General features: G+C 38.5%; 2 protein-coding genes across 3 annotated transcripts; one reads left to right on the forward strand and one right to left on the reverse strand.

Annotated features, from left to right (window-relative positions):
- Positions 1 to 767: 767 nt before the first annotated feature.
- rbm22 (RNA binding motif protein 22) lies at positions 768 to 9,180 on the forward strand. Its single transcript, XM_026234471.1, has 11 exons — positions 768 to 869; positions 1,434 to 1,487; positions 1,601 to 1,630; positions 1,901 to 2,033; positions 2,683 to 2,783; positions 3,511 to 3,683; positions 3,952 to 4,152; positions 7,320 to 7,484; positions 7,582 to 7,670; positions 8,199 to 8,330; positions 8,428 to 9,180. The coding sequence occupies exons 1-11, from the start codon at positions 816 to 818 to the stop codon at positions 8,574 to 8,576; spliced, it is 1,281 nt and encodes a 426-aa protein (XP_026090256.1). The 5' UTR covers positions 768 to 815; the 3' UTR covers positions 8,577 to 9,180.
- LOC113063993 (myozenin-2) lies at positions 8,980 to 21,990 on the reverse strand. 2 transcript variants are annotated; one of them, XM_026234472.1, is made up of 6 exons: positions 21,876 to 21,990; positions 21,603 to 21,691; positions 14,861 to 15,015; positions 10,701 to 10,863; positions 10,427 to 10,610; positions 8,980 to 9,511 (listed from the first exon to the last, which is right to left on the reverse strand). In XM_026234472.1, the coding sequence occupies exons 2-6, from the start codon at positions 21,667 to 21,669 to the stop codon at positions 9,328 to 9,330; spliced, it is 753 nt and encodes a 250-aa protein (XP_026090257.1). In that variant the 5' UTR covers positions 21,670 to 21,691; positions 21,876 to 21,990; the 3' UTR covers positions 8,980 to 9,327. The 2 variants fall into 2 exon arrangements, with proteins under 2 accessions (XP_026090257.1, XP_026090258.1); XM_026234473.1 differs by having other exon boundaries at positions 21,603 to 21,708; positions 21,876 to 21,969.
- Positions 21,991 to 22,846: the final 856 nt, after the last annotated feature.

A 22,846-nucleotide genomic window follows, 5' to 3' on the forward strand; every position in this document is an offset into this window, starting at 1 on the left:
TCACTATTTATTTATGAGCTGCAGTGTATTAAATCACATGGCCTTCAGTGCTTTGACACTAATGGGCTAGTGGACTTTAATGAGTGATTATTACAGTATGCTATTGCTCATTCTACATTCATTTATACATCCCAGGTCATGTGACATACGTTGACTCTCTCCACATTGCAGTCAAATCACTGTTTTAGTGAGTTATACAAAATGCAGAAGATGGTTCTTTAAATTGCAATAACATTACCACAGTCCATTTCAGATACATTTTAGATAGATAGATTTGCTACTGAATGTTGAAAGTGATACAATAGGGTACAATACTTATTCACAATCATGTTACATTCATACTTTCATAAACTTTAATACTAAATGTATTTAAAGAATGTCATTTCTTAAAAAAAAAATAAATAAATACAGTGAAGAAAAGTCTACAATATACTACAATACACATGTAACATAATCAATGCTCTTATATTAGCATCGGTGGATGCTAGATTTAAAGGAATTAAATTTATTATATAAACATTTGTGGACAAGGCAAAGAGTGGTTTTGGATCTGATAAACAGTGAAGACACTGATGTCTTTCTCCAGACTTTGGGTGAACTGGCATGACCAAAGTAAGTGAGGGATTGTTTCAAAGTTTCAGAATATTATATTATATTACATTGTTAAATAAGTAGAACACAGCTTTCTATCCCGCTTAAGGCGAAATGTGTATATTCCTCTGTAACAGTGAGTGACGCTGTGATTCATTCCCAGACTATAGACGCAAAGCATTGTGGGTAAATGAAACATTGTGGGTTCGCGTTAGCCTGTTGCGATGGCGACGTCTCTAGGATCTAACACGTATAACAGGCAAAACTGGGAAGATTCGGTGAGTATAATTTTTTTTTTATTTAAGAATATAAAAGCAGTATTTCTTATCATGACTGGCGCATTTAGGTTCTTTGTTTGTGCTGGCCGAATCAACGCCTTTTCTAGTACGAACCTATTCTTCTGTGTTTAGCTCATGGCTAATGAAAACCCTCTCATCATTTAAATTAATCTCATCAATAGTTCAAAATATTGTTATATACATACATTGTATAAACTGGCACCGACGTGTACAAACAGAATAGCGTGAAGATCTTCTGTTCAGTTGCTGTGTTGTAATTGATCTGTATTGAGCAGACAAATAAACATCCCATTAAAATCGAAATTAAATTATTAGAAATGAATTATATAATTAGTAAATAACTAAAATGTGAACTAGTGTCTTGCTAATAAACATAATGTCTTCATATACCATATAAATGTCTTCATAACATTAATATGATATGATAGTAATCATCTGTATCTAATTATTATTAAGTTAATGTTATATATGTAACGTTACAGATTTTTTTTTTTTTTCATGAATAAATGCATGCACAGCTCTGATCTTTAATTATTTGAACAGGATTTTCCCATTCTTTGTCAAACATGCTTGGGAGAAAACCCTTACATACGGATGGTAAGTTGAATTAGAGTTTTTCATTTTATTAATTATAGATTAATTCAATGGAAATGTATTAATTATTTGCATTTAAACCTATTTTCACTCTGTGCTTTTATTTGTTTAAACAGACCAAAGAGAAATTCGGCAAGGAGTGCAAGGTACTGCTTTGTTCATCCTCTCAAAAAAGCTAAATGTTGTCCTGACAGGGTTCCCATTTCAGTTTTTATGCCTAATATTAATTCAGAAGATTGGTACCTGTTATACACAACTATGGAAACTCAAAAATTAATCAAAATTCTTATCCAGTTCGTGATGATGAAGTCTTGGAAATACATTGGTCAAAAAGTGTGGGAAGCTTATCTTGACAGTATTTTTTTACACCCACATTTGCAAAGTGCTGCATGTTATTTTACTCTTCAATCCTCTAGATCTGTGCACGTCCCTTCACGGTGTTCCGCTGGTGTCCTGGGGTCAGGATGCGCTTTAAGAAGACAGAAGTGTGTCAGACCTGCAGTAAAATGAAGAATGTCTGTCAAACCTGCCTTCTGGATCTTGAATATGGTAATACTGTAGTTTGTGGCCTCAAGATATCTGTTAGTAAAATTATGTTGACATTAGTTTGTCAGGAAAGTTGGGTTTCTAACCGTGATATAATACCTTAAAAAAATATAGATTTTCTGTACCACTTGAAAAACGTATTCCACAACATTAAAAGGACATTAAAGCATCACTGGCACATTTACTGTTAACCAAGCTTCTCTGAGATTCTGAAAACACCAGATAACATGCTGCTCGTGTGTAAGAACACAGTGATGTGATTCATTCAGATGCAGTGTAACAGACTAAATGCTTATTTAATTAAAATGCATGATGCAGTGTGTGTGTGTGTGTGTTTATGTGTGTGTGTGTGTTTTTGGTCAACTTGCTGTCAAAACATTAAAATAGTTTACAAAATATATATATTTGAAAACACTAGTTGACATATTGCAACAGTATATCAGTAGTTTGGACATATTTTTGGTATTTACTTCATATTTTGATGTTTACTTCAGAGGAATGCACTTTTAGCCGGAAAGAAAATCTTTAGAAACTGACACAATCCTTATTCTAGCATTCTTATAGGATAATATATGTTCCTTTAATAAGAATATTGCAGTGTTGTTGCAAAGATGACTAAGTATGTTTTTTTTTATTTATTTTTTTTGCACAGGTTTGCCCATTCAGGTTCGTGACACTGGGCTGTCCGTTAAAGATGAAGTACCGAGATCAGATGTGAATAAGGAGTATTACACTCAGAATATGGAGAGAGAGGTAATTTGTCTGTTTATTACACATTTATTCATGTTTTATGATGTCTTCGTTTGAAAAAAATAAACCTTCAATGATTTCCACATGGTAACATGGCATAGTAAATGCAAATACTAAACTGCTTTTAATGGGACATCGGATGCCAATTTTCTACAAGTTGGTATGATTCTTTAGGGCAGCGCTCCCCACCCTCTTTAGCACCAAGGACCGGTTTAATGTCAGACAGTATTTTCACACACCGGGTTATAAGGTGTGATGGATAAATACGACAAAATAAAATGATACGACTGGCATAACTGTGGTATATTGTAAATATAATAATAAACATGAATCCACTGTGTATTCGTATGCAACTTTATTAGCAGCGTCCTTGTAACATCGCGTCAACAACATAACATGAATAACATTCTCTCTGCCGGACCGGTACCAAATGATGCACGGACCGGTACCGACCCGGGTGTTGGGGACCGCTGCTTAAGGGTCTAAATGAAAAGTCTAGAACATACCTTGATTAATTTCTCAATAAAACAACACCCTTTTTACCTTGTCAAAAATCACTCTGTTCACAGAGACCCGTTTCAGTGCATGTCTCTTTAAATGCTAATGAGCTCAGCTCTCCCTGCCTCCGTGGAAGAAGAAAGTCGATGTAAAGTGAATTTTGCATCTGATGTCCCCTTCAAGTAATACATAAAAGTATCTGTGAGTCAAATACTAATGTTTCGGCCTGTAGATCGCTAACTCTGATGGCACAAGACCCGTGGGGCTGCTCGGGAAGGCACCCAGCAGCAGCGATATGCTGCTGAAACTAGCTCGTACCACACCATATTACAAGAGGAACAGACCACACATCTGTTCCTTCTGGGTGAAGGGGGAGTGTAAGAGAGGGGAAGAGTGTCCGTACAGGTGAGCAACACCTCAAGAATATTTTATAGGTGTAAAATCATGACTCATGATGCCTAATTTTACACTGTTGTGTAAGAAAACACCCTGTGTTGGTTGTCATGATTTAAATTGTGCTGGTGGACTTGTATCGAGTTGCTTGCTTTATAAACTTTATGCATTTTAATGGAGTGACGCTTTTAATGAATAAGCTTAAGGTATTAATTATGTATGCATGATTATGAATTTTGATTATATTTTTGACATGAAATGTATTGCTGTAATATCACAGGCATGAAAAGCCCACGGATCCGGATGACCCATTGGCTGATCAGAACATTAAGGACCGTTTCTATGGCATTAATGATCCTGTGGCTGACAAACTTCTGAAGCGGGCAACCACCATGCCCAGACTGGACATACCGGAGGACAAGTCTATCACCACACTCTATATCGGAGGGCTGGGAGAAGACGTTACAGATTCTGAGCTCAGGTAAATGCTCTTCAGAGTTGATAAAGTCAGAACTATTTTTGTAAGTTGAAATAAAGATAGAAATATTGCCTTGGCAACTGACTGCAATAAGTAAAATTACTAACTGGAAATGAATAAACTAAATAAAAAAAAATACATTAAACCAAAATAATTTGATTGAAGGCTCAGAATTTGGCATAAAGAATGTGAAAGAATGGATCCATCCTGACTTGTCTCATTGGTTCAGGCTGCTGGTGGTGGTGTAATGGTGTGGGGGATATTTTCTTGGCACACTTTATGCCCCTTAGGACCAATTGAGCATCGTTCCTACCTGAGTATTTTTTTTTATGACCATGTTCATCCCTTTATGAGTACAGTGTGGTCCCATCTTCTGATGGCTACTTCCAGCAGGATAATGCACCATGTCACAAAGCTCAGATGATTTCAGACTTGTTTCTTGAACTTTACTTTAGTCAAATGGCCTCACAGTCACCAGATCTCAGTCCAGTAGAGCACCTTTGGGATGTGGTGGAATGGGAGATTCCAATCATGGTTGTGCAGCCATACCTAATAAAGTGGCCAGTGAGTGTGTGTATACATGTAGACGTGTATACATATATACACACTCAGTGACCACTTTATTAGGTACACATTGCTAGTACCGGGCTGGACCCACTTTCGTCTTCAGAACTGCCTTAACTCTTTTGTGGCATATATTCAACAAGGTGTTGAAAGCATTCGTCAGAGACTTTGGTCGATATTGACATGATAGCATCACGCATTTGCTGCAAATTTGTTGTCTGCACATCCATGATTCAATTCTCCCATTCCAACAATTCCCAAAGGTGCTCTATTGGATTGATTTACTGGTCTGAGATGATTTGAGCTTTGTGACATGGTGCATTATCCTGCTGGAAGTAGCCATCAGAAGATGGATACACTGTATTCATAAAGAGATGGGCATGGTCAGAAGAAATACTCAGGTAGGCTGTGGTATCTAAAAGATGCTCAGTTGGTACTAAGGGGTCCAAAGTGTGCCAAGAAAATATCCCCCACACCATTACACCACCAGTAGCAGCCTGAACCATTGAGACAAGACAGGATGGATCCATGCTTTCATGTTCTTTATGCCGAATTCTGACCCTTCCTTCTGAATATCGCAGCAGAAATCAAGACTCATCAGACCAGTCAAAATCTTTTTTTGTCTATCATTTGTTGTCAAAAAAGAGCCTGTGCGAATTGTAGCCTCCGTTTCCTGTTCTTAGCTGACAGGAGCGGCACCCGGTGTGGTCTTCTCATACCACGTTCAGACATGGTATTCAGCATACCTTGGTTGTAACGAGTGGTTATTTGAGTTACTGTTGCCTTTCTATCATCTCTAACCAGTCTGATTTCTGACATCAAGAAGGCATTTTTGTCCACACAACTGCCGCTCACTGGATATTTTCTCTTTTTCGGTTCATTCTCTGTAAACCCAAGAGATAGTTGTGCATGATAATCCCAGTAGTTTTTTAAATTCTCAGACCAGCCCATCTAGCACCAACTACCATTCCACATTCAAAGTCACTTAAAGCCCTTTTCTTCTTCAGTCTGATGCTCGCTTTGAACTTGAGCAAGTCGTCTTCACCACATCTACAGGTCCTTCTCAAAAAATTAGCATATTGTGATAAAAGTTCATTATTTTCCATAATGTAATGATAAAAATTAAACTTTCATATATTTTAGATTCATTGCACACCAACTGAAATATTTCAGGTCTTTTATTGTTGTAATACTGATGATTTTGGCATACAGCTCATGAAAACCGGAAATTCCTATCTCAAAAAATTAGCATATTTCATCCGACCAATAAAATAAGTGTTTTTAATAAAAAAAAAAAAAATCAACCTTCAAATAATTATGTTCAGTTATGCACTCAATACTTTGTCGGGAATCCTTTTGCAGAAATGACTGCTTCAATGCGGCGTGGCATGGAGGCAATCTGTGGCACTGCTGAGGTGTTATGGAGGCCCAGGATGCTTCGATAGCAGCCTTAAGCTCATCCAGAGTGTTGGGTCTTGCGTCTCTCAACTTTCTCTTCACAATATCCCACAGATTCTCTATGGGGTTCAAGTCAGGAGAGTTGACAGGCCAATTGAGCACAGTAATACCATGGTCAATAAACCATTTACCAGTGGTTTTGGCACTGTGAGCAGGTGCCAGGTCGTGCTGAAAAACAAAATCTTCATCTCCATAAAGCTTTTCAGCAGATGGAAGCATGAAGTGCTCCAAAATCTCCTGATCATTAGCTGCATTGACCCTGCCCTTGATAAAACACAGTGGACCAACACCAGCAGCTGACATGGCACCCCAGACCATCACTGACTGTGGGTACTTGACACTGGACTTCAGGCATTTTGGCATTTCCTTCTCCCCAGTCTTCCTCCAGACTCTGGCAACTTGATTTCCGAATGACATGCAAAATTTGCTTTCATCCGAAAAAAGTACTTTGGATCACTGAGCAACAGTCTAGTGCTGCTTCTCTGTAGCCCATTTCCTGCACACGCCTGTGCACGGTGGCTCTGGATGTTTCTCCTCCAGACTCAGTCCACTGCTTCCGCAGGTCCCCCAAGTCCTGGAATCGGTCCTTCTCCACAATCTTCCTCAGGGTCCGGTCACCTCTTCTCGTTGGGCAGCGTTTTTTGCCACACTTTTTCCTTCCCACAGACTTCCCACTGAGATGGTAATTTTTTTAGAAGGACCTGTAGATGCCTAAATGCATTGAGTTGCTGCCATGTGAATGGCTGATTAGCAATTTGTGTTACCAAGCAGTTGAACAGGTGTACCTAATAAAGTGAGCAGTGAGCATATATAATGCTAAAATAACTGGTTGGCACACATCTTGACCCTGGAATTTTTTTGTTGTTTTATCTGTAAGAAAGTATTGTAGCTCCTGCAATTAGTCACCTTTTCAAGTTTTCAAGTTTTTTGCCTTTACTGGTTCAAGATTTCAAGTAAAGCCACTCAGTTGATATAAAGTCTAAAGCTATATTATTATTATTATTAATATTATTAAAAAAATTGCAAAATGCCACTTATGTAGGTAAAGACTGTTAAGTGTATTACTTTATTACATTAAATTGCAGATGTTGTTTTCCATTTTTGTGTCATTACTTTATTAAGGATTACTTTTTACTTTTTCCACAAAGGAATCACTTCTACCAGTTTGGGGAGATTCGTACCATCACCATCGTTCAAAGGCAGCAGTGTGCTTTCATCCAGTTTGCTACACGGCAGGCCGCAGAGACGGCTGCAGAGAAGTCCTTTAATAAACTCATCATTAATGGACGTCGGCTTAATGTTAAATGGGGCAGGTCAGTGTCTAGTCATGCAAGAAAAAAACTGACAGTTAAAACGGTAACATTTATGTGGTGGCAGTTCTGAATGTTGTTGTTGTTGTGTGTCGTGCAGGTCACAGGCGGCTCGAGGAAAGGAGAACGAGAAAGATGGGGTGACGGAGAGTGGAATCAGGCTGGAGCCGGTGCCCGGCCTCCCTGGTGGTATGTGACAGCCTCTCACACATGGGCATCGATTGCTTTTATACTTGTATATTTATTTAAAAGCTAGATCTGCCAACACTTGAAAAATACATAAACATACAGTGAAAAATTCATAGTTGATGTATATTATTATAATTTTTTTATTTATTAAACTTTTTATTTTGAATTGTATTGGTTGCATTTATTTATTTGATTAACTTTTATTTTATTTTTTTTAGCTTGAACCTTTTGAGTGTGATACTAGTAGTTTATTGCTATTATTACTATTTATTTATTTTTGGACCTTGATCCTGCCACACTAGTAAAATACATTTACAATGATCATGTATTAAGTTATAATTTAGGATAAAAAATGTACTATTTGTCCTGCTATATAATGTAAATAAATAGTAATTATTATAATAAATTATTTAAATAAATTAATTTTACAAATGGAATACAGTTATTCCAAACAAATAATTGGGCCTCTATATATTATGTAAGGTAGATCAGTGTGTGAATTCTCCCTTTCTCATATTTTTTCAACAGCTCTGCCCCTACCCCCTGTGTCTGATGAAGATGCCCCCACCAATTACTTCAACCTGGTTCCCACCAACTCCCCTGCTGTCATGAACCTGGGACTTCCTCCTCCACCTGGGGTTGCCATGCCCCCACCACCTGGTGAGATTCCCCCCACATACTTCCTCCTTCCTTTTTTTTGTTCTCTGAGTAACCCAAGACAAAGTGGTTCACTATTCCGTTAATCTGCTCTCTCCAGGTTTTGGTCCTCCTATGTTCCATGCTATGGATCCCATGGCCCCGCCAATGCCCCCTCCAATGGCCATGAGGCCCCCCGGACAGGTCCACTACCCATCCCAAGATCCTCAGCGGATGGGTGCCCATGCAAGTCGTCATGGAGGCCCTTAAATAGTTATACAGCTACCTCAATGCTCAGCAATGACCTATGAACAACTGAATCCAGAGTGATGTCACCTCTGCCCTCATATTTAAGCATTTACATCTGTCAATCATTTTCAGAGCATGGAATGCATACTGAACCTGAAGAATATCTGAAAAATACTAGCATATTGTCAATCATTTTCAGAGCACGGATTGCATACTGAACCTGGAGAATACCTGAAAAATACTAGCATATTAGAATCTTTTAAGCATTTAATTTATAATAACCCTTCATGGTTTCTGTTATCTTTTTGTCAGTTTATGTTTTGTATGTAATGATATGAAACAGATATCATGCCTTTTTTAGGGCCGAAAATAATCTTTTGCAGTGACCAACAACTAACAAGTGGGGGCACTATTGACTATTTCATTCACCTGAAGTCTTTATTTGTTTGACACAGTTTTGTCTTAATTCCAGGTTTCATATTACAGTTTGTGCTAGTGTCCATATCTTTCCATTTTGTTCTGTAAAGTATGAAGTGTGTTGTCCTGATTTTAAGACATTTTTATATATATGTATATACAGCTGTCTAGCTGCATTGTTGCATTAAAGAAGCTTCACATTTTGTAATATTGTGTAAACATAAATATACCATGTTAATAGACACTTTCAATTTGTATTTGATGGCTCAGCTTATAATTCACAGTTGCAATGTAGGCATCCCTCAGAAATTCAGTCTTCAGTTGTAGTTTGGCAAAAAAGATGAGTATGCTAGCTTCACAGATCAGGAGACTCTACAGCGTACTTGGTGCCCCAGCCCTGTGGAGTACGATTGAAATTGGGCCGATGGCACATCCTGTCCCAGGTCAGGTGTGGCTCTGTGTGAGCCTGCAGCATCTCAAAGCCAGGTAGCGGCAGAGACCTCACAGTACCCGCTGTCCCGCCAAACGGCGTAGGAGCTCTGTGAAGAATGACAATGATTGTTGTTCATTTCCCTAAAAATAGTCTGACTTTCCCTAACAGCTGAGTGGAAAAAGTCTAGTCTTTTTCACCCACATGCTGATATATGAGCCAGGACCAGCGTAAGGTTTCAAGATACAAATTCTGTTTCAAGGCCTGACGTTAAAACCAAGTTTTTTGGCAGGCAGCCTTCCCACGCCAGACATGCTAAGAAGTCTTTTATGTATAATGTTACTAGAAGTGGGCGTCTGATGTCCTTCCTTAATCCAACCAACATTTAGAGGGACTTCTGCTATTTAGTTTATCTAATAATTTATTTGAAAGGAAATGGAATTGTGACATTAAAAAAAAAAAATAGTTTGTAAAACAAACTTCTTTTATGTGAGCACCAAAGCTTGAGGACGTGTACTAATTTTCAATATAGTGCAACTGTTCCCTGAATTAAAAAATAATAATAAACTTTATTATTATTATTTTAGACAATCTTGTTTACCAGTGAAAACTTTGGGGTGAAACTATAATTCTGCAAAAAATAATAATAATAATATTAAATTACCAATCAAGGAAACTGCCCCAAAAGAACCCATCCACTATCACGAAGCATTGCAAATGATATAATCAAGTCCCACTATGCTCTCATTCTTAAATATTTGCCATTTGCGACCATTTTACTTCAAAAACCTAAATCATGTTCAAGGATTTTCAAGGGATGTATGTGTAAGTAGCTAAAAAGCTATTTGTTAACCTTCAATAACCCATGTGGCCTATGTAACATCAGTACAAAAGGAATCAATGAATCATTCGTAAGACCAAAAACATGCCTTTACAAATTAAACAGAATTTATTTTGGTTTAAAGTTTTACTTCAGTATTTGCTTCATGCGAATGAGGGTGAAAGTCTCTGTTGTGATTAGTACCTGTTGAAGCATTTGTAGTTGGCTGGGGTGAGTTTGTAAGGTGGCTCAGGCAGATGGGTACTGATGCTAGCCAACAGCGTCTCATTGCCAATGGGGTTTTCCTCCCAGGGTGATTGGTAAGACTTGGGGATCACAGTGACATTGAACTTTTCTGGAGGAACCTCTTTTAGAGGCCCCCCATAACCTGTGTGAGAGAATTGAGTGACCTTTAGGATTTGACTTTGACTTTGAGAACAACAAAAAACCTAAATGTACTCAAGAGTGCCATATTTACCAGGTGCAAGCACGCTTGGGATTCCTTTCTTAGCAACCTTGTGCTTTAGTGTGGTGACTAGGCTGTTCTTTCCAGGCTGGTTGATATAGATTTCAGAGGTGAAGCAATCACTTCCTTTATCTCCTTGCATGGCATTCTGACATCGAAGTGTTTCCTCTAAGTGCTAGACAGTGTTAAAACATCATCCATTATTACTGAAACTACACACTTAAAAATAAAAGGTCAAAGAACCTTTCAGTGAACAGTTCTTAAATTAGCTCTTTTTTCATAGAGTGAAGAGCATTTTAATAATATAAAGAAACTTATGCAATTGACAGGTACTACGTTAAAGGTTCTTCGTGGAACCATACTGAACCAGAACCAGTACTGCCTGAGGTTAATAGTTATTTCAGGGTTGTCCAATCCTGCTCCTGGATGGCCTGCTGTGTTTAGTGCCAACCAGCTGCCTGGAGGTCTCTAGTGGTCATGAAGACCTTGATTAGCTGTCCCAGGCGTATTTAATTAGGTCAAGAAACTCCTGGAAGGTGGTCTTCCTGGTGTGGGATTGAACACCCCTTGCTCACTAAACATCTTGAATTTTGCTATCCAGTCCTGCTTCTAGAGGGCCTTCTATAAGTGTTCAGCCTTAATGATAATTAAACACCTACTGTAACTAGCTAATCAAACTCATCAGGGTGACTAGAAACCTCTAGGCTGCTGGTTGGAGCTAAACTCCTCAGGAAGTTGGCTCTCTGGGAGAAGGAATGGACAACTCTGGTTTCACATTCAAACAGCTTCCCATTTTACTTCTGTAAAGTAAAAGTCTTGCAACTATGAGTAAAACAGGATATCGAATGAGAATACAATAGGACGGGACTTTATTTAATCCATAAGGGATTGATTGGATCATGAAAAGTGGGCATTCCAAAATAGAACTTGACCTGAATGTGAGTTTGCAGTCGATTGTGGAACTGTTGAGGAAGCTTTTTGACTTGGAGGCAGTAGGGCAAATTCACCCTGAAGACGATTTCAGCACTTCTCAAAGGTAAAACTTTGTTATTGTTTGTTATTATTGCCACAATATTAAAGATAACCCAGATAGAATTGTCTTGCCTATTGACATTATCATAACAATAAAATAGCTATCACAAGAACCAGAAGCAGAGTGTGCTACAGGAGTGTCTTTATATAGCCACTGGTGCCCATTGGATGTGATGGAGGTAAAAATCTAATTATGTAGACAAAATACTTCTATGGCACTCACGTGGTGAGATAAAAAAAAGAAAAAAGCCTTTAATGAACTGGGCTTTAATCAATACAACTGGTTAAAAGTAAATCTTCATAAATATGTGGGTATATAAAAAATAATAATAATTATACATATAGTGTAGAAATAAAATTGTACATCATCAACAATGCAATATATATATATATATATATATATATATATATATATATATATATATATATATATATATATATATATATATATATATTCATTAACTCCTGGGGATCCAAAAAGTCTCTTGTTGTAGAAGCTGTTTCTGTCTTTTTTTCAGCTCTTATTGAACATGGGATGAATTCAATTCCAATCATATATCTATTAATTGAGCTTTCAGTGGCCCTGGTTAAAACCCCTCTGTCGAAATCTGCTGGTCAATCTTTGAAATTGGCCATGAAGTATTGGCCAGAGTGGAGGAAAATGTTAGCTCTAAGAATTGTATTTCGATCAATTGGTTTCCTACAGATTTAAGTATGTAGATCACCATTGACCTCATTATTTTCAGATAAAGACAACTGATTTTAGACAATGAATATTCAAGGCTCAATTTCAAATTTCTTTTATGCCATTAATATACTGGTAAACCTGTGCAATTCTGATTCTGAACCAGACCAAATCATCAGGACATAATCAATTTATCTACTCCACATAACAGTTTTATCCAAAAATAAATTTCTAAATCAAATAAATTTATCTTTCTTCCCACAGTCCTAAAAATATATTGGCATAATTGGGACTGAAACAAGCATCCATTGCCGTACCTTTAATCAGTTTGTAGAAGACATCTTAAAAAAAAAAAGTAATTGTTTTTAATGGTCTACTCCATCAATTGCAAAATAAAAGTAGTAAGTGGTACACTTTCTGGTGATCTATTGCTCAAATAAAAATAAAAAAAAACTCAGAAGCTTTTCAACAGCTTCAAGTCCCTCCACATAATCAATATAAGTGTCAGGGATTCAACATCCATGGTCACTAACAAAGATTCACCTGCATTTTTTATGTCGTTAATCATACTGAGCACATGAGTACTATCTTAAATATAGGACTGCAGCATACATAAATAAGGTTATATGAAAATGCTGTGATGCTGGTTCTGTCAATGATCCATTTCCACTAATAATGGGCCTAAATACTAAATGGGTCTCTAAATACTTGTGAATCTTTGGCAACATGTAAAACTATGGAACAAGAGGGTCTTTGCAAAGTAAGAAGTCATATTTCTTTTGGGATATCCAATTATTGTCCTTCATAGATATAAGATCCGTGGGTTGAATTGTCATGGACTCCAGAGGATTAGCAGTTAAGGCTAGATAATACTCAGGCTTGGCAATTTGTCGAATTCCTTCCTGAATATTGCTCTCTCCCCCATACAACAACAGCGCCTCTTTTATCCGCTGGTTTCACAATGATGTCCTTGTTTTCAGATAACCGCTTCAATGCTGTAGATTTGTTCTTTGTCAGTTTTTCTCTGCCACACTCTGATTAGCATTTCTCTGATTAGCAAACAGACAGGCAACTCCTGTCAAATTACTAGGATTGCTCTTTTCAGTGTAGTCCAAAGCATAATGGTTGTTATAATACCATGTTTTAAGGCATAAGTTCCTATAAAAACAAAACAAATCTACTTTAGTTTGGAATTCATTAGCAGCAGATTGGGGCAAATGTAAGGCACTTCGAAAAAATAGAAATCCAGTCAGGTAAAAGAGCAAAATTTTATATGTTAATCACAGCCCCAGTCTCCCTTGATTCCTGGTTCGGACGTCTTCTTGGGCTGTTCGATGATCTTTGAGTACATTCCCTCCTTGTCCTCTGCTGCCTCTTCAGCCTCTTCTATTTACTTGAGAGTCCACCTTGTATCTGGAATCTACAAAAACTTGTGTACCAGAGGGTGTCAATGTAGAAAGCAAACCTTAATCATCATCACTACTGGGTAAATTGAATGAAACTGGCTTCTTTTTTCAGGTCAGGTAATGGTTTTTGTCTCTCATTCCAATTTTAAACTTTACTTTCTAGATAATCTTTCTGGTCACTTTTAGACTTGGACCACTTTTCTTCTTTTATGAAGTCAGATAACATATTCAAATCATTTTTCAATTTCGTTACAAAAGGAAGTCTGTGTTCAAGTGAGTATTCTTCAGAGCCTTTAAGTTAAGTCTCAGTCTCTTTTTGTGTTTCAGATTTTTGCTTTGTAGCTTCCTCAATGAGGAGAAGGATGAGATCTGGGGAGCATTTATTCAAAATTGCTTTTGACTTGTTTTTAAAGTCCAAATTATCAGCTCCAAAAGTTGGGAACTTCATGATTCTCAAACTTTGCAGAATCACTTATTTTCTTCAATAATCTGACAAAGTGATGATGTGGAGTTCAAATCATTCTCTTATAACTTTAGTTCAATTTTTTTTTAATGATATCTGAATTCATTCCTCTTATACCTTCATAGTTTAACAGCATGTATTTTATGATGTTCTTGCCCTCCTATTTGCATAGGAAAAGGATGTAGTCGTCATTGTTATTATTATTATTTTTTTTTTCTTCTTACTACTAAGAGGCTAGTCTTAGCCACAGCCACTTATTAACCAGCTGTCTATGATTATTCATTAATTAACACTAGTATAAGAATACCTGTTTAAAGCAATTGATGTGTGTCCTGAAGTACGCTATTTGCTGAAATGTGTGGATCTACTTTTAACCAGTTGTAATGATTTAAGTCCAGTTCATTAAAGGCTTTTTAATCTTACCACGTGAGTGCCATGGGAATATTTTGTCTAAACAATAAAATAGCTATTTGGCTACTGGTTAAAATTGGGGCCAAATTCATAACTGTATCAAACCCATAAGAAAATTGTTTCAATTCTGATTTCAAGTTGACTTTAACCTGGTGAACACAGCAAGATGTCTTACACTGAGTTGTCTCTGTGCTATATTCTCCAAGGTGAACCTCTCCACTCTTCTGAGTCTCTCATGAAACATAATAGATCCTCTGTTGGACAGCAGATTGAGCTCCTCCATCATCAGATCCTGAGGAACACTGATCTTCTTCCCCAGGTTCAAACATGCTGAGTTACATATACAGATATGTCAAAATGCATTTATATTAATCATAGAAAAATTATCCTTTGACATAACATTACAATGTTATAAACTAGTAATTACAGCACTATAAAAAATTACATGCCATGCTTTTGAAAGTTGATGAAAAACTATATATTATATAAATTTGCAGGTTTTCTTTAATGATGTATGATCATTCATAATTAATGTCAGCTAAAGCATGTCAAACATTCTGTCATTTTGGCTCTCCAATCTTGCACAACATGTACGACTGTGATTAAATTATTAAATTTGACACAGGCATCAGGGTGTAAACCTCAGCCTGCTGTTTGTTGAGTAATGTTTAAGAGGATTCAGATCTTTTCCAATCAGGCATGGTTGAGTCATGGTCTCCTGGAGCAAAGCATTTAATCTCCTGCTGTCATATTACATTACAAATACTCTTACTGTTTTGGAAGCCGAGTCAAAGCAGTTGAGACATGCCAGAGGAGAGAAAATTTGTCTCTCTGGTTTCACTTTACAGACTGCTTTGCTTTTCCCTCCACGTCACAGTGCTGTTACTTTCAAGCTGATTTAATTGAATCAGTCTTATCTATTGAGTTTAGTGGTGCAACGGATCACAAAATACACGGTTTGAATCAAATACGGATATTGAGTCACAGATCTGATAATTTTTCGGATCAGCAAAAAATTTATAAATAAATAAAAGACCTTCTATACCACAGCAAAACTATTAAGTAATACAGTTAGTATTAAAACTAAAACAATTACACAAATCATCTCCATAGATGGAAACAACAAATCACAATTACAAATATCAGAATTTGATGCACAACAGTTTAACACAATAGTGCTCACTGCATAAGTTAAAGGGGTCATATGATGTCATTTTAAATTTTCCTTTCGCTTTGGAGTGTTACAAAAGTTGCAAAGACTAGAGTCTCAATCCCAAAGAGATATTTTTATAAAAGTTAAGACTCATCCACGGTCTCCTAAAACGCCTTGTTTAAACACGCCCCCACATGTCTATGTCACAATGTGGGACCCAACGCAAATCTCGCGGGAGCGGGCGGTTTGAATTTTGCTGCGGGCGGGAATTGGCGGCTAAAAAAACCAAAGAGGCGTGATGATGCCAGTGTTATTGAGCAGGCTGCCTAAGTTTGAATGTTTTTATTCTTATTTGTATTTTTCAAACAGAATACCTGCGACATTTGGCTAATAATTGTAACACTGCTGTTTTTCATGTAGCCTAGTTTATCATATTATGTGTAATTTTTTTGCAAAGCAGTCTTTTTTTATGTGCAAAGTTTTTGATAAAAACGAAATTATATTTGAATGTATTGTGTGTTTTGTCTTTTGTCTTTGTTTTTTTTTTTTTTTTTTTTTACATGCAGGCCAGGGAAACGAAACAACCCCATGAATCTCTTTAATAATATCAATACAAATACTGAACATACATATTGCGGGAGCGGGCGGGAGTGTAACACATACGTTGCGGGAGTGGGCAGTAATGGTCAGAAATTCGGCGGGCGCAGGCGGGAGCGGGATGAAGAAAACAGTCCCGCGCAGGGCTCTACAACACGGTTCCAGAACAGCTCAACACTAGGGGTTGCACAGACTAATCGACTAGTCGACTTCAATGCTCTGCAATGACACTTTAAGCTTGAGGTCGACTAGTCGCCAGTCCTATAGAGGGGGCAACAGTATAATAAATCTTTGAAGGACTTCCACATTTAGGCACCATTTCCAAACACTTAAAGGGTTAGTTCATTGAAAAAAAAAAGTCATTAATTAACCCGTAAGACCTCCCTTAATCTTCGGAACACAGTTTAAGATATTTTAGATTTAATCCGAGAGCTTTCTGTCCCTCCATTGAAAACCTATGTACAGTATACTGTCCATGTCCAGAATGGTAATAAAAACATCTTCAAAGTAGTCCATGTGACATCAGAGGGTCAGTTAGAATTTTTTGAAACATTGAAAATACATTTTGATCCAAAAATAGCAAAAAATATGCATTTATTCATCATTGTCTTTTTTCGGGTCTGTTGTGAGCAAGTTCAAAACAAAGCAGTTTAGTGATATCCGGTTTCCGAACGAATCACTCGATGTAACCGGATCTTCTTGAACCAGTTCACCAAATCGAACTGAATCGTTTGAAATGGTTCCATCTCCAATAAGCATTACAGTATATTTTTTCGTACCTTTTTGGACATGGACAGTATACCGTACACAGAATTTCAATGGAGGGACTGAGAGCTCTCTAAATCTAAAATATCTTAAACTGTGTTCCGAAGATAAATGGAGGTCTTACTGGTTTGGAACGACATGAGGGTGAGTTATTGATGGCATAATTTAGATTTTTGGGTGATCTATCCCTTTAAGCTGTTAACTTTTTTAATGTGGCCGACACTCCCTCTGAGTTAAAACAAACCAATATCCCGGAGTAATTAATTTACTCAAACAGTAAACTGACTGAACTGCTGTGAAGAGAGAACTGAAGATGAACACCCAGCCGAGCCAGATAACGAACGAAAGATTGACTAGGTGGGGAAAGTGGTAAACCAAGCACGATAATAAAGATGCTTATTTGTTAAGTTAGAGCCACTTCACTCTACATGGTGTCAGAAAATTTCAGTTCCTCGAGTTGGGTAAACATTAGAAGTGGTTTTGCCGTTTGAACTGTAGAGAACTCACATTAACTTTAGTTAGTAAGTCTGAAGTTTAGCTAGCTTGCAAAATGAACATGACTCATAGTTAACATTCGCGGTGGACGAGAAAGAAAAAAAAATGAGCAATTCCAGATTCCCCCAACACCCAAGTTTGATTTCACAAAGACAGAAGAGTGGCCCAAGTGGATTCGAAGGTTTGAGAGATTCTGTTTTGCATCGGGTCTAGAGCTACAGCCAGATGAAAACCAGGTGAACACTTTAATTTATACTATGGGGGACGAGGTGGAAAGTCATGACTTCACTTCATATGATGGAGGAGGAGGCAAGCGTGTAAAACACTGTCAAAGAGAAGCTAGAGGAACATCTTGTGGTGAGGAGAAATTTTATTTTTGAACGAGCCAAATTCAACCCGAGACAGCAGGAACAAGGATAGACTGTGGACAGTTCAAGACAGTTATCACTGCACTCCACTGCTTGTCAGTGTTAACTTGTTAGCAGAGTCAGATGAGGAGCAAATAGCTTTCCTAGGCACAGTCAGTACAGATGGTGAACCATGGCTTATCAACCTTAAAGTGAATAAGCACACAGCTGTATTCAAAATATTAACAGGGAGAATTAACAGTGCAATCTGAAGATGTATTTCAGAAAGGGCTCTTTCCGGAGAAGAGAGAGAGCAAAGAAAGTGCGGAAGGGTCCTGGTCTAACACCCATCACAGTGAAGGGGAATTTCACAGCCGCTATAGGAACAGACAGTAGAAGCAGTAAAAAGCCTGTAGTCCAGGGTCTGAAGTTTAGCCTACTGGAACGTCCAGCTATCCAGGCATTAAGACTAGTGGCTAGAGTAGACACAGTGGCACTGGATTCAGTCGAGAGAGTCAAGGAGCAGTTCCCCACACTGTTCAACAGGCTTGGCAAGATGGAGGGTTAATACAAGATAAAGCAGTGTGCCAAAGTATTCTCAAAAATTGATGCAAACTCAGGGTTTTGGCAAATTCCACTTGCCAAGGAGTCCGCTCTCGCTTGCCTCCTGGAGGCGTCCTGTGCCAAATGGATGACGTGTTCGTGTACGGAGACACACAGACCGAGCACGACACATGACTGCTTGCGGTGCTGGGGAGGCTGCAGGAGGCAGGCGTCATGCTGAGAGGTGAGAACTGTGAATTCTCAAAAGGCCATGTCAAATTTCTCGGACAGATCATAGATGCAGCCGGCGTGAGAGCAGATCGTAACAAAGTGAGGGCAGTGACTGACATGGAAGAGCCTGAGGAAGTAGAGCGGAAAAGATACAGCCACTCAGTGACCTGTTAAAGAAGCAAAATGTGTTTCAGTGGGGGCATGATCAAAAAAAGCATCAAAGCATTCAGCAGCATCAAAGAGGATCTTAGCACGCCACTTGGAAAAGCGGAGACGGTTGTCTCAGCTGATGTGTCATCATTTAGACTGGAAGCTGTGCTACTCCAGAGACAGGAGGATGGCCACCTCAAGCCAGTCGCGCATAGCTCCAGAGCACCCACAGACACTGAGAAAAGGTACGCACAGATTGAGAAAGAGGCTTTGGGAATCACATGGGTGTGCGAGCGTTTCTTAGACTTCCTGGTGGGCATCACATTCCACGGACATCAAGCCTCTGGTTCTGTTATTATGCTCCAGGAGCCTGGATGAGCTTCCGCCACACATTCATGAGACTGATGGCCTTCAGTTTCTCCATGTCCCATGTGGCCGGCAAGAAGTTGGCCATGGCGGATGTGCTATCAAGGGCACCGTTGCGAGACAGAGGGCAGCCGGAGCAGGAAAAGAAAGTCAACCTGTATGTAAACATGATCTTGTCAACCCTCCCAGCTAAATAAAAGAGGCTACAAGAAATAAGGAAACATCAAAATCTTGATGAAATACTGAGCCAAGTAAAAAGGTACTGTACTGAGGGCTGGCCAGACAGATCCACAATAGACAGAGCTTACCTACCATACGCACGTCGCGGAAGAGCTATCAGTGCAGAACTGCTTATTACTGAAAGGATGCAGACTAGTTATTCCCAAGCTGCTACAGACAGACACCCTTCAGAAACTGCACGCAGGACACCAAGTTATAGCAAAGTGTATACAGCTTCAGAAAGTGGTCGAAGGCTGCGACCCATGTGCAAAAGAAAGAATCAACCCCAAAGAGCCACTGCTGCCTACAGAATTCCCTGATGGATCATGGGCAAAGGTGGGATGATAACCAGTATCTATTGGTGGTAGACTACTTTTCCCATTTTATTGAGGTAGCTAAACTCACATCTACAACCTCATTAGCAGTAGTGGAACATTGCAAGTCTATCTTCACCAGGCATGGCATACTGTCCAAGGTCATTACAGATAATGGACCCCAGTTCTCGTCTGAATGCTTCACTCAGTTTGCAACACAATGGGGGTTCAAACACACAACGTCCAGCCCCAGATTTGCTTAGAGCAATGGAGAGGCAGAGCGAGCTGTGCAGACAGTTAAAGACCTGCTCCAAAAAGAAAAAGACAAATATCTGGCACTCATGGCTTACAGAGCCATACCACTTGCCAACGGGTACAGTACAGAACAACAGTTCCGGTCACTCTGTCATCTCTCGACCCTGGCAGGACTGACATAACCAAATTCAAAGAGGAGGAACAGAAAAAGAGAATGAGATTAAGCTGGAACTTTAACAAAAGACACAGAGCTCAACATCTCACAGGACTGTCACCAGGTGACCATGTCTGCGTAAAGGACACAAAGGAGAATGGGACAGTGATAAAACGTCTTTGATACTCCTAGAGGGAACCGGTGCCAAAAACCGAAACCACCCCGTCTCTACGCCAGTGGTGACAGCAGCGCAGACCATCCTACCAGAGCCAGAGCAATGTAATGGTCAGCCAGTGAGGTCAGAGCATGCAGAGCAGGGCCCAGTTTAACCATGCACTCCTGAGCCTCTGGCACATGACCCTGCAAGAGAGATAAGACCTCTAGGGTACCTGAAGGATTTTGTGGCTAAATAGCAGGTACCCCTGGTGAGATTGAGTGATTTCTGTCTACCCAACCTTCTCAGTTCAGATTTTCAGTTAATCTTAATTTGCTTATTGTTCTTAAGATAGCATTTGATTTACAGTTCTACAGGAATATTTGAGAAAATGACAATGGGTTATGTTGCCTTATGCTTAGTGCAACAGTTTGAATTGGGAGCAGTTAACTTTGATAAAGTCTGTTACAGTACAGTGGGGTTAGTTTAATCTTGAGTTATATATATATATATATATATATATATATATATATATATATATATATATATATATATATATATATATATATATATATATATATATATATATCAGTACAACTGATTTTAGAATGTAGTGTTAAGGGATTTTGTAGGACACATGATGTGGCGTTGCCCTCTTGTGGTTAGGTGGGGGAAGTAGCACGGCTTTGAGAGCACACCTTGGACATGTACCTCGGTGTTTATTTGTTAAGTTATAGCCATTTAACTCTACATAAAGAACCATTTGCTACACTCCTGAATGAATCAGCTTTTGAACAAATCAAATGAATGAATAAATTACTTGATGACTTAATCATTAAGACATTCACCACCAGTGAAGTTAATTGTGCAGTTAATTAGATTAATTAATCGCCACATTATGTAATTAATTAGATTACCAGCACTAATTTTAACATAACTTTGTGTGCATGTGAAAAAGGAATCACGCGGTGTCTGAATCGCGCCCCCTCCCTCTCGGTCTCTCTGGGGGTTGGTGCTTTTGTTGCGCGCGGCAGCGTCTGAGCTCACAGAGTTAAAACTGCTTAAATGCATAAACTGGCAAGACAAAACGTGCAAATGCTAAACTTTCACTCTGTGGTGGTGTGCTATTTAAAGAAAATAATAAGCTTTTTTCCTGCTTCTAATTGTGTCTTACCTCCATCTGTGTCCGAGCACAGTTCTTGTTGCTCTTTCTTGGGTACGTCAGTGTATGGCACAGGCATGGTGATTTTAATAGTTTCAAGCCTTCAATAAAACAGGTCCAGTAAGATTTATCATTTATTTTTATACTTTTCTCCCCCACTAAATGAATCTGATTTGACCCTGATTTGGTCTCAAATCAGACCTAAAGCACTTGTTTAATCTGAGTTGCATAGATTACAGAAAAAAAAAAAAAAAAAAAGAATCCTATTATTACAGCAAAACTTACCAATTAAAAATCCTGTGTTTGCCTTTATGCCAGTCTATGTATACTGTCCAGAGGTAGAAATGCTTATGTGAGCCCACATCAGACTGTGGACCCTCTTTTTGCTCTGGTTAGATCACTGTCTTATTATAGCGAGGTGCATATCTAATGGCCTTGGATTTGCACAGTGGAGCTTCAGCATCCACACTAATGAAAATTTGATCCACTGGCCATACTACTAAGTGTGCAGACTGGTGACTGGGGAGGAAGGAGAGACTTTGAGTCATTTCCAAGTACGTCTGCCTCTGTGGTTCAATACCTTTTGCTGCAAATATCCCAGGGGTAAGAGAAGGGGCTACACTTTTTCTGTCTTTCTTTCTTTCTTTCTTTCTTTCTTTCTTTCTTTCTTTCTTTCTTTCTTTCTTTCTTTCTTTCTTTCAGCGTTTGCCTAAATAGAGTGCTGCAGGGATGACCTATTTGTGTAGGCCAAACCTGAAAAATTAGCATTTCAACACTTCTGGTTTAATTGCCTTAAAGGATATTTGAATGGGTTTTTGTTTAAATACTTGAAATAAAGTCTGTGGTTAACACAAGCCCAAGATATATTCACCTTTTACCCTTACAACATAACATGCATCAGTAACACACCATTTGTGATTAAAAGCTTTTTCTTGTATTAGGTCCCAGTTTATTAACAAAAGATGACAGAAAAAATCAGTAGTCAGTATATGGACGTCAGTAGTGAAGAATGCATGAGAGAGAACTGGAAGCTGAAGGTCTGCATGAATGTTAACACAAATAATAACAGAAAACCAAAAGGAGCCGCTCATTCCCGTTTGTGAGATCACAAAACAAAAACAAAACAAAAACAAAGACAGGCCCAGCACTAACTGGGACCTAACACTTGTCTTGAAAAAGGCGGCTGCTAACAAGTGGCTAAATGGGAGTGCAGAGATTATTTTGGATGTTAAAAATCATAACAACTTTTCACAGCT

The sequence above is a fragment of the Carassius auratus genome, chromosome 46, assembly GCF_003368295.1.
Source record: "Carassius auratus strain Wakin chromosome 46, ASM336829v1, whole genome shotgun sequence".
In the NCBI taxonomy this organism is placed as follows: domain Eukaryota; kingdom Metazoa; phylum Chordata; class Actinopteri; order Cypriniformes; family Cyprinidae; genus Carassius; species Carassius auratus.

Excerpts from the sequence above, each read along its gene's own strand:
- LOC113063993 (XM_026234472.1), bottom strand. The coding sequence starts at position 21,669 with ATGCCTGTGCCATACACTGACGTACCCAAGAAAGAGCAACAAGAACTG. Across the intron at positions 10,864-14,860 it reads TAGCACAGAGACAACTCAGT|CACTTAGAGGAAACACTTCG; the intron begins GTAAGACATCTT and ends AACACTGTCTAG. Across the intron at positions 10,611-10,700 it reads CCCAAGCGTGCTTGCACCTG|GTTATGGGGGGCCTCTAAAA; the intron begins GTAAATATGGCA and ends TCTCTCACACAG.
- rbm22 (XM_026234471.1), top strand. The coding sequence starts at position 816 with ATGGCGACGTCTCTAGGATCTAACACGTATAACAGGCAAAACTGGGAA. Across the intron at positions 870-1,433 it reads GGCAAAACTGGGAAGATTCG|GATTTTCCCATTCTTTGTCA; the intron begins GTGAGTATAATT and ends TTATTTGAACAG. Across the intron at positions 1,631-1,900 it reads AATTCGGCAAGGAGTGCAAG|ATCTGTGCACGTCCCTTCAC; the intron begins GTACTGCTTTGT and ends TCAATCCTCTAG.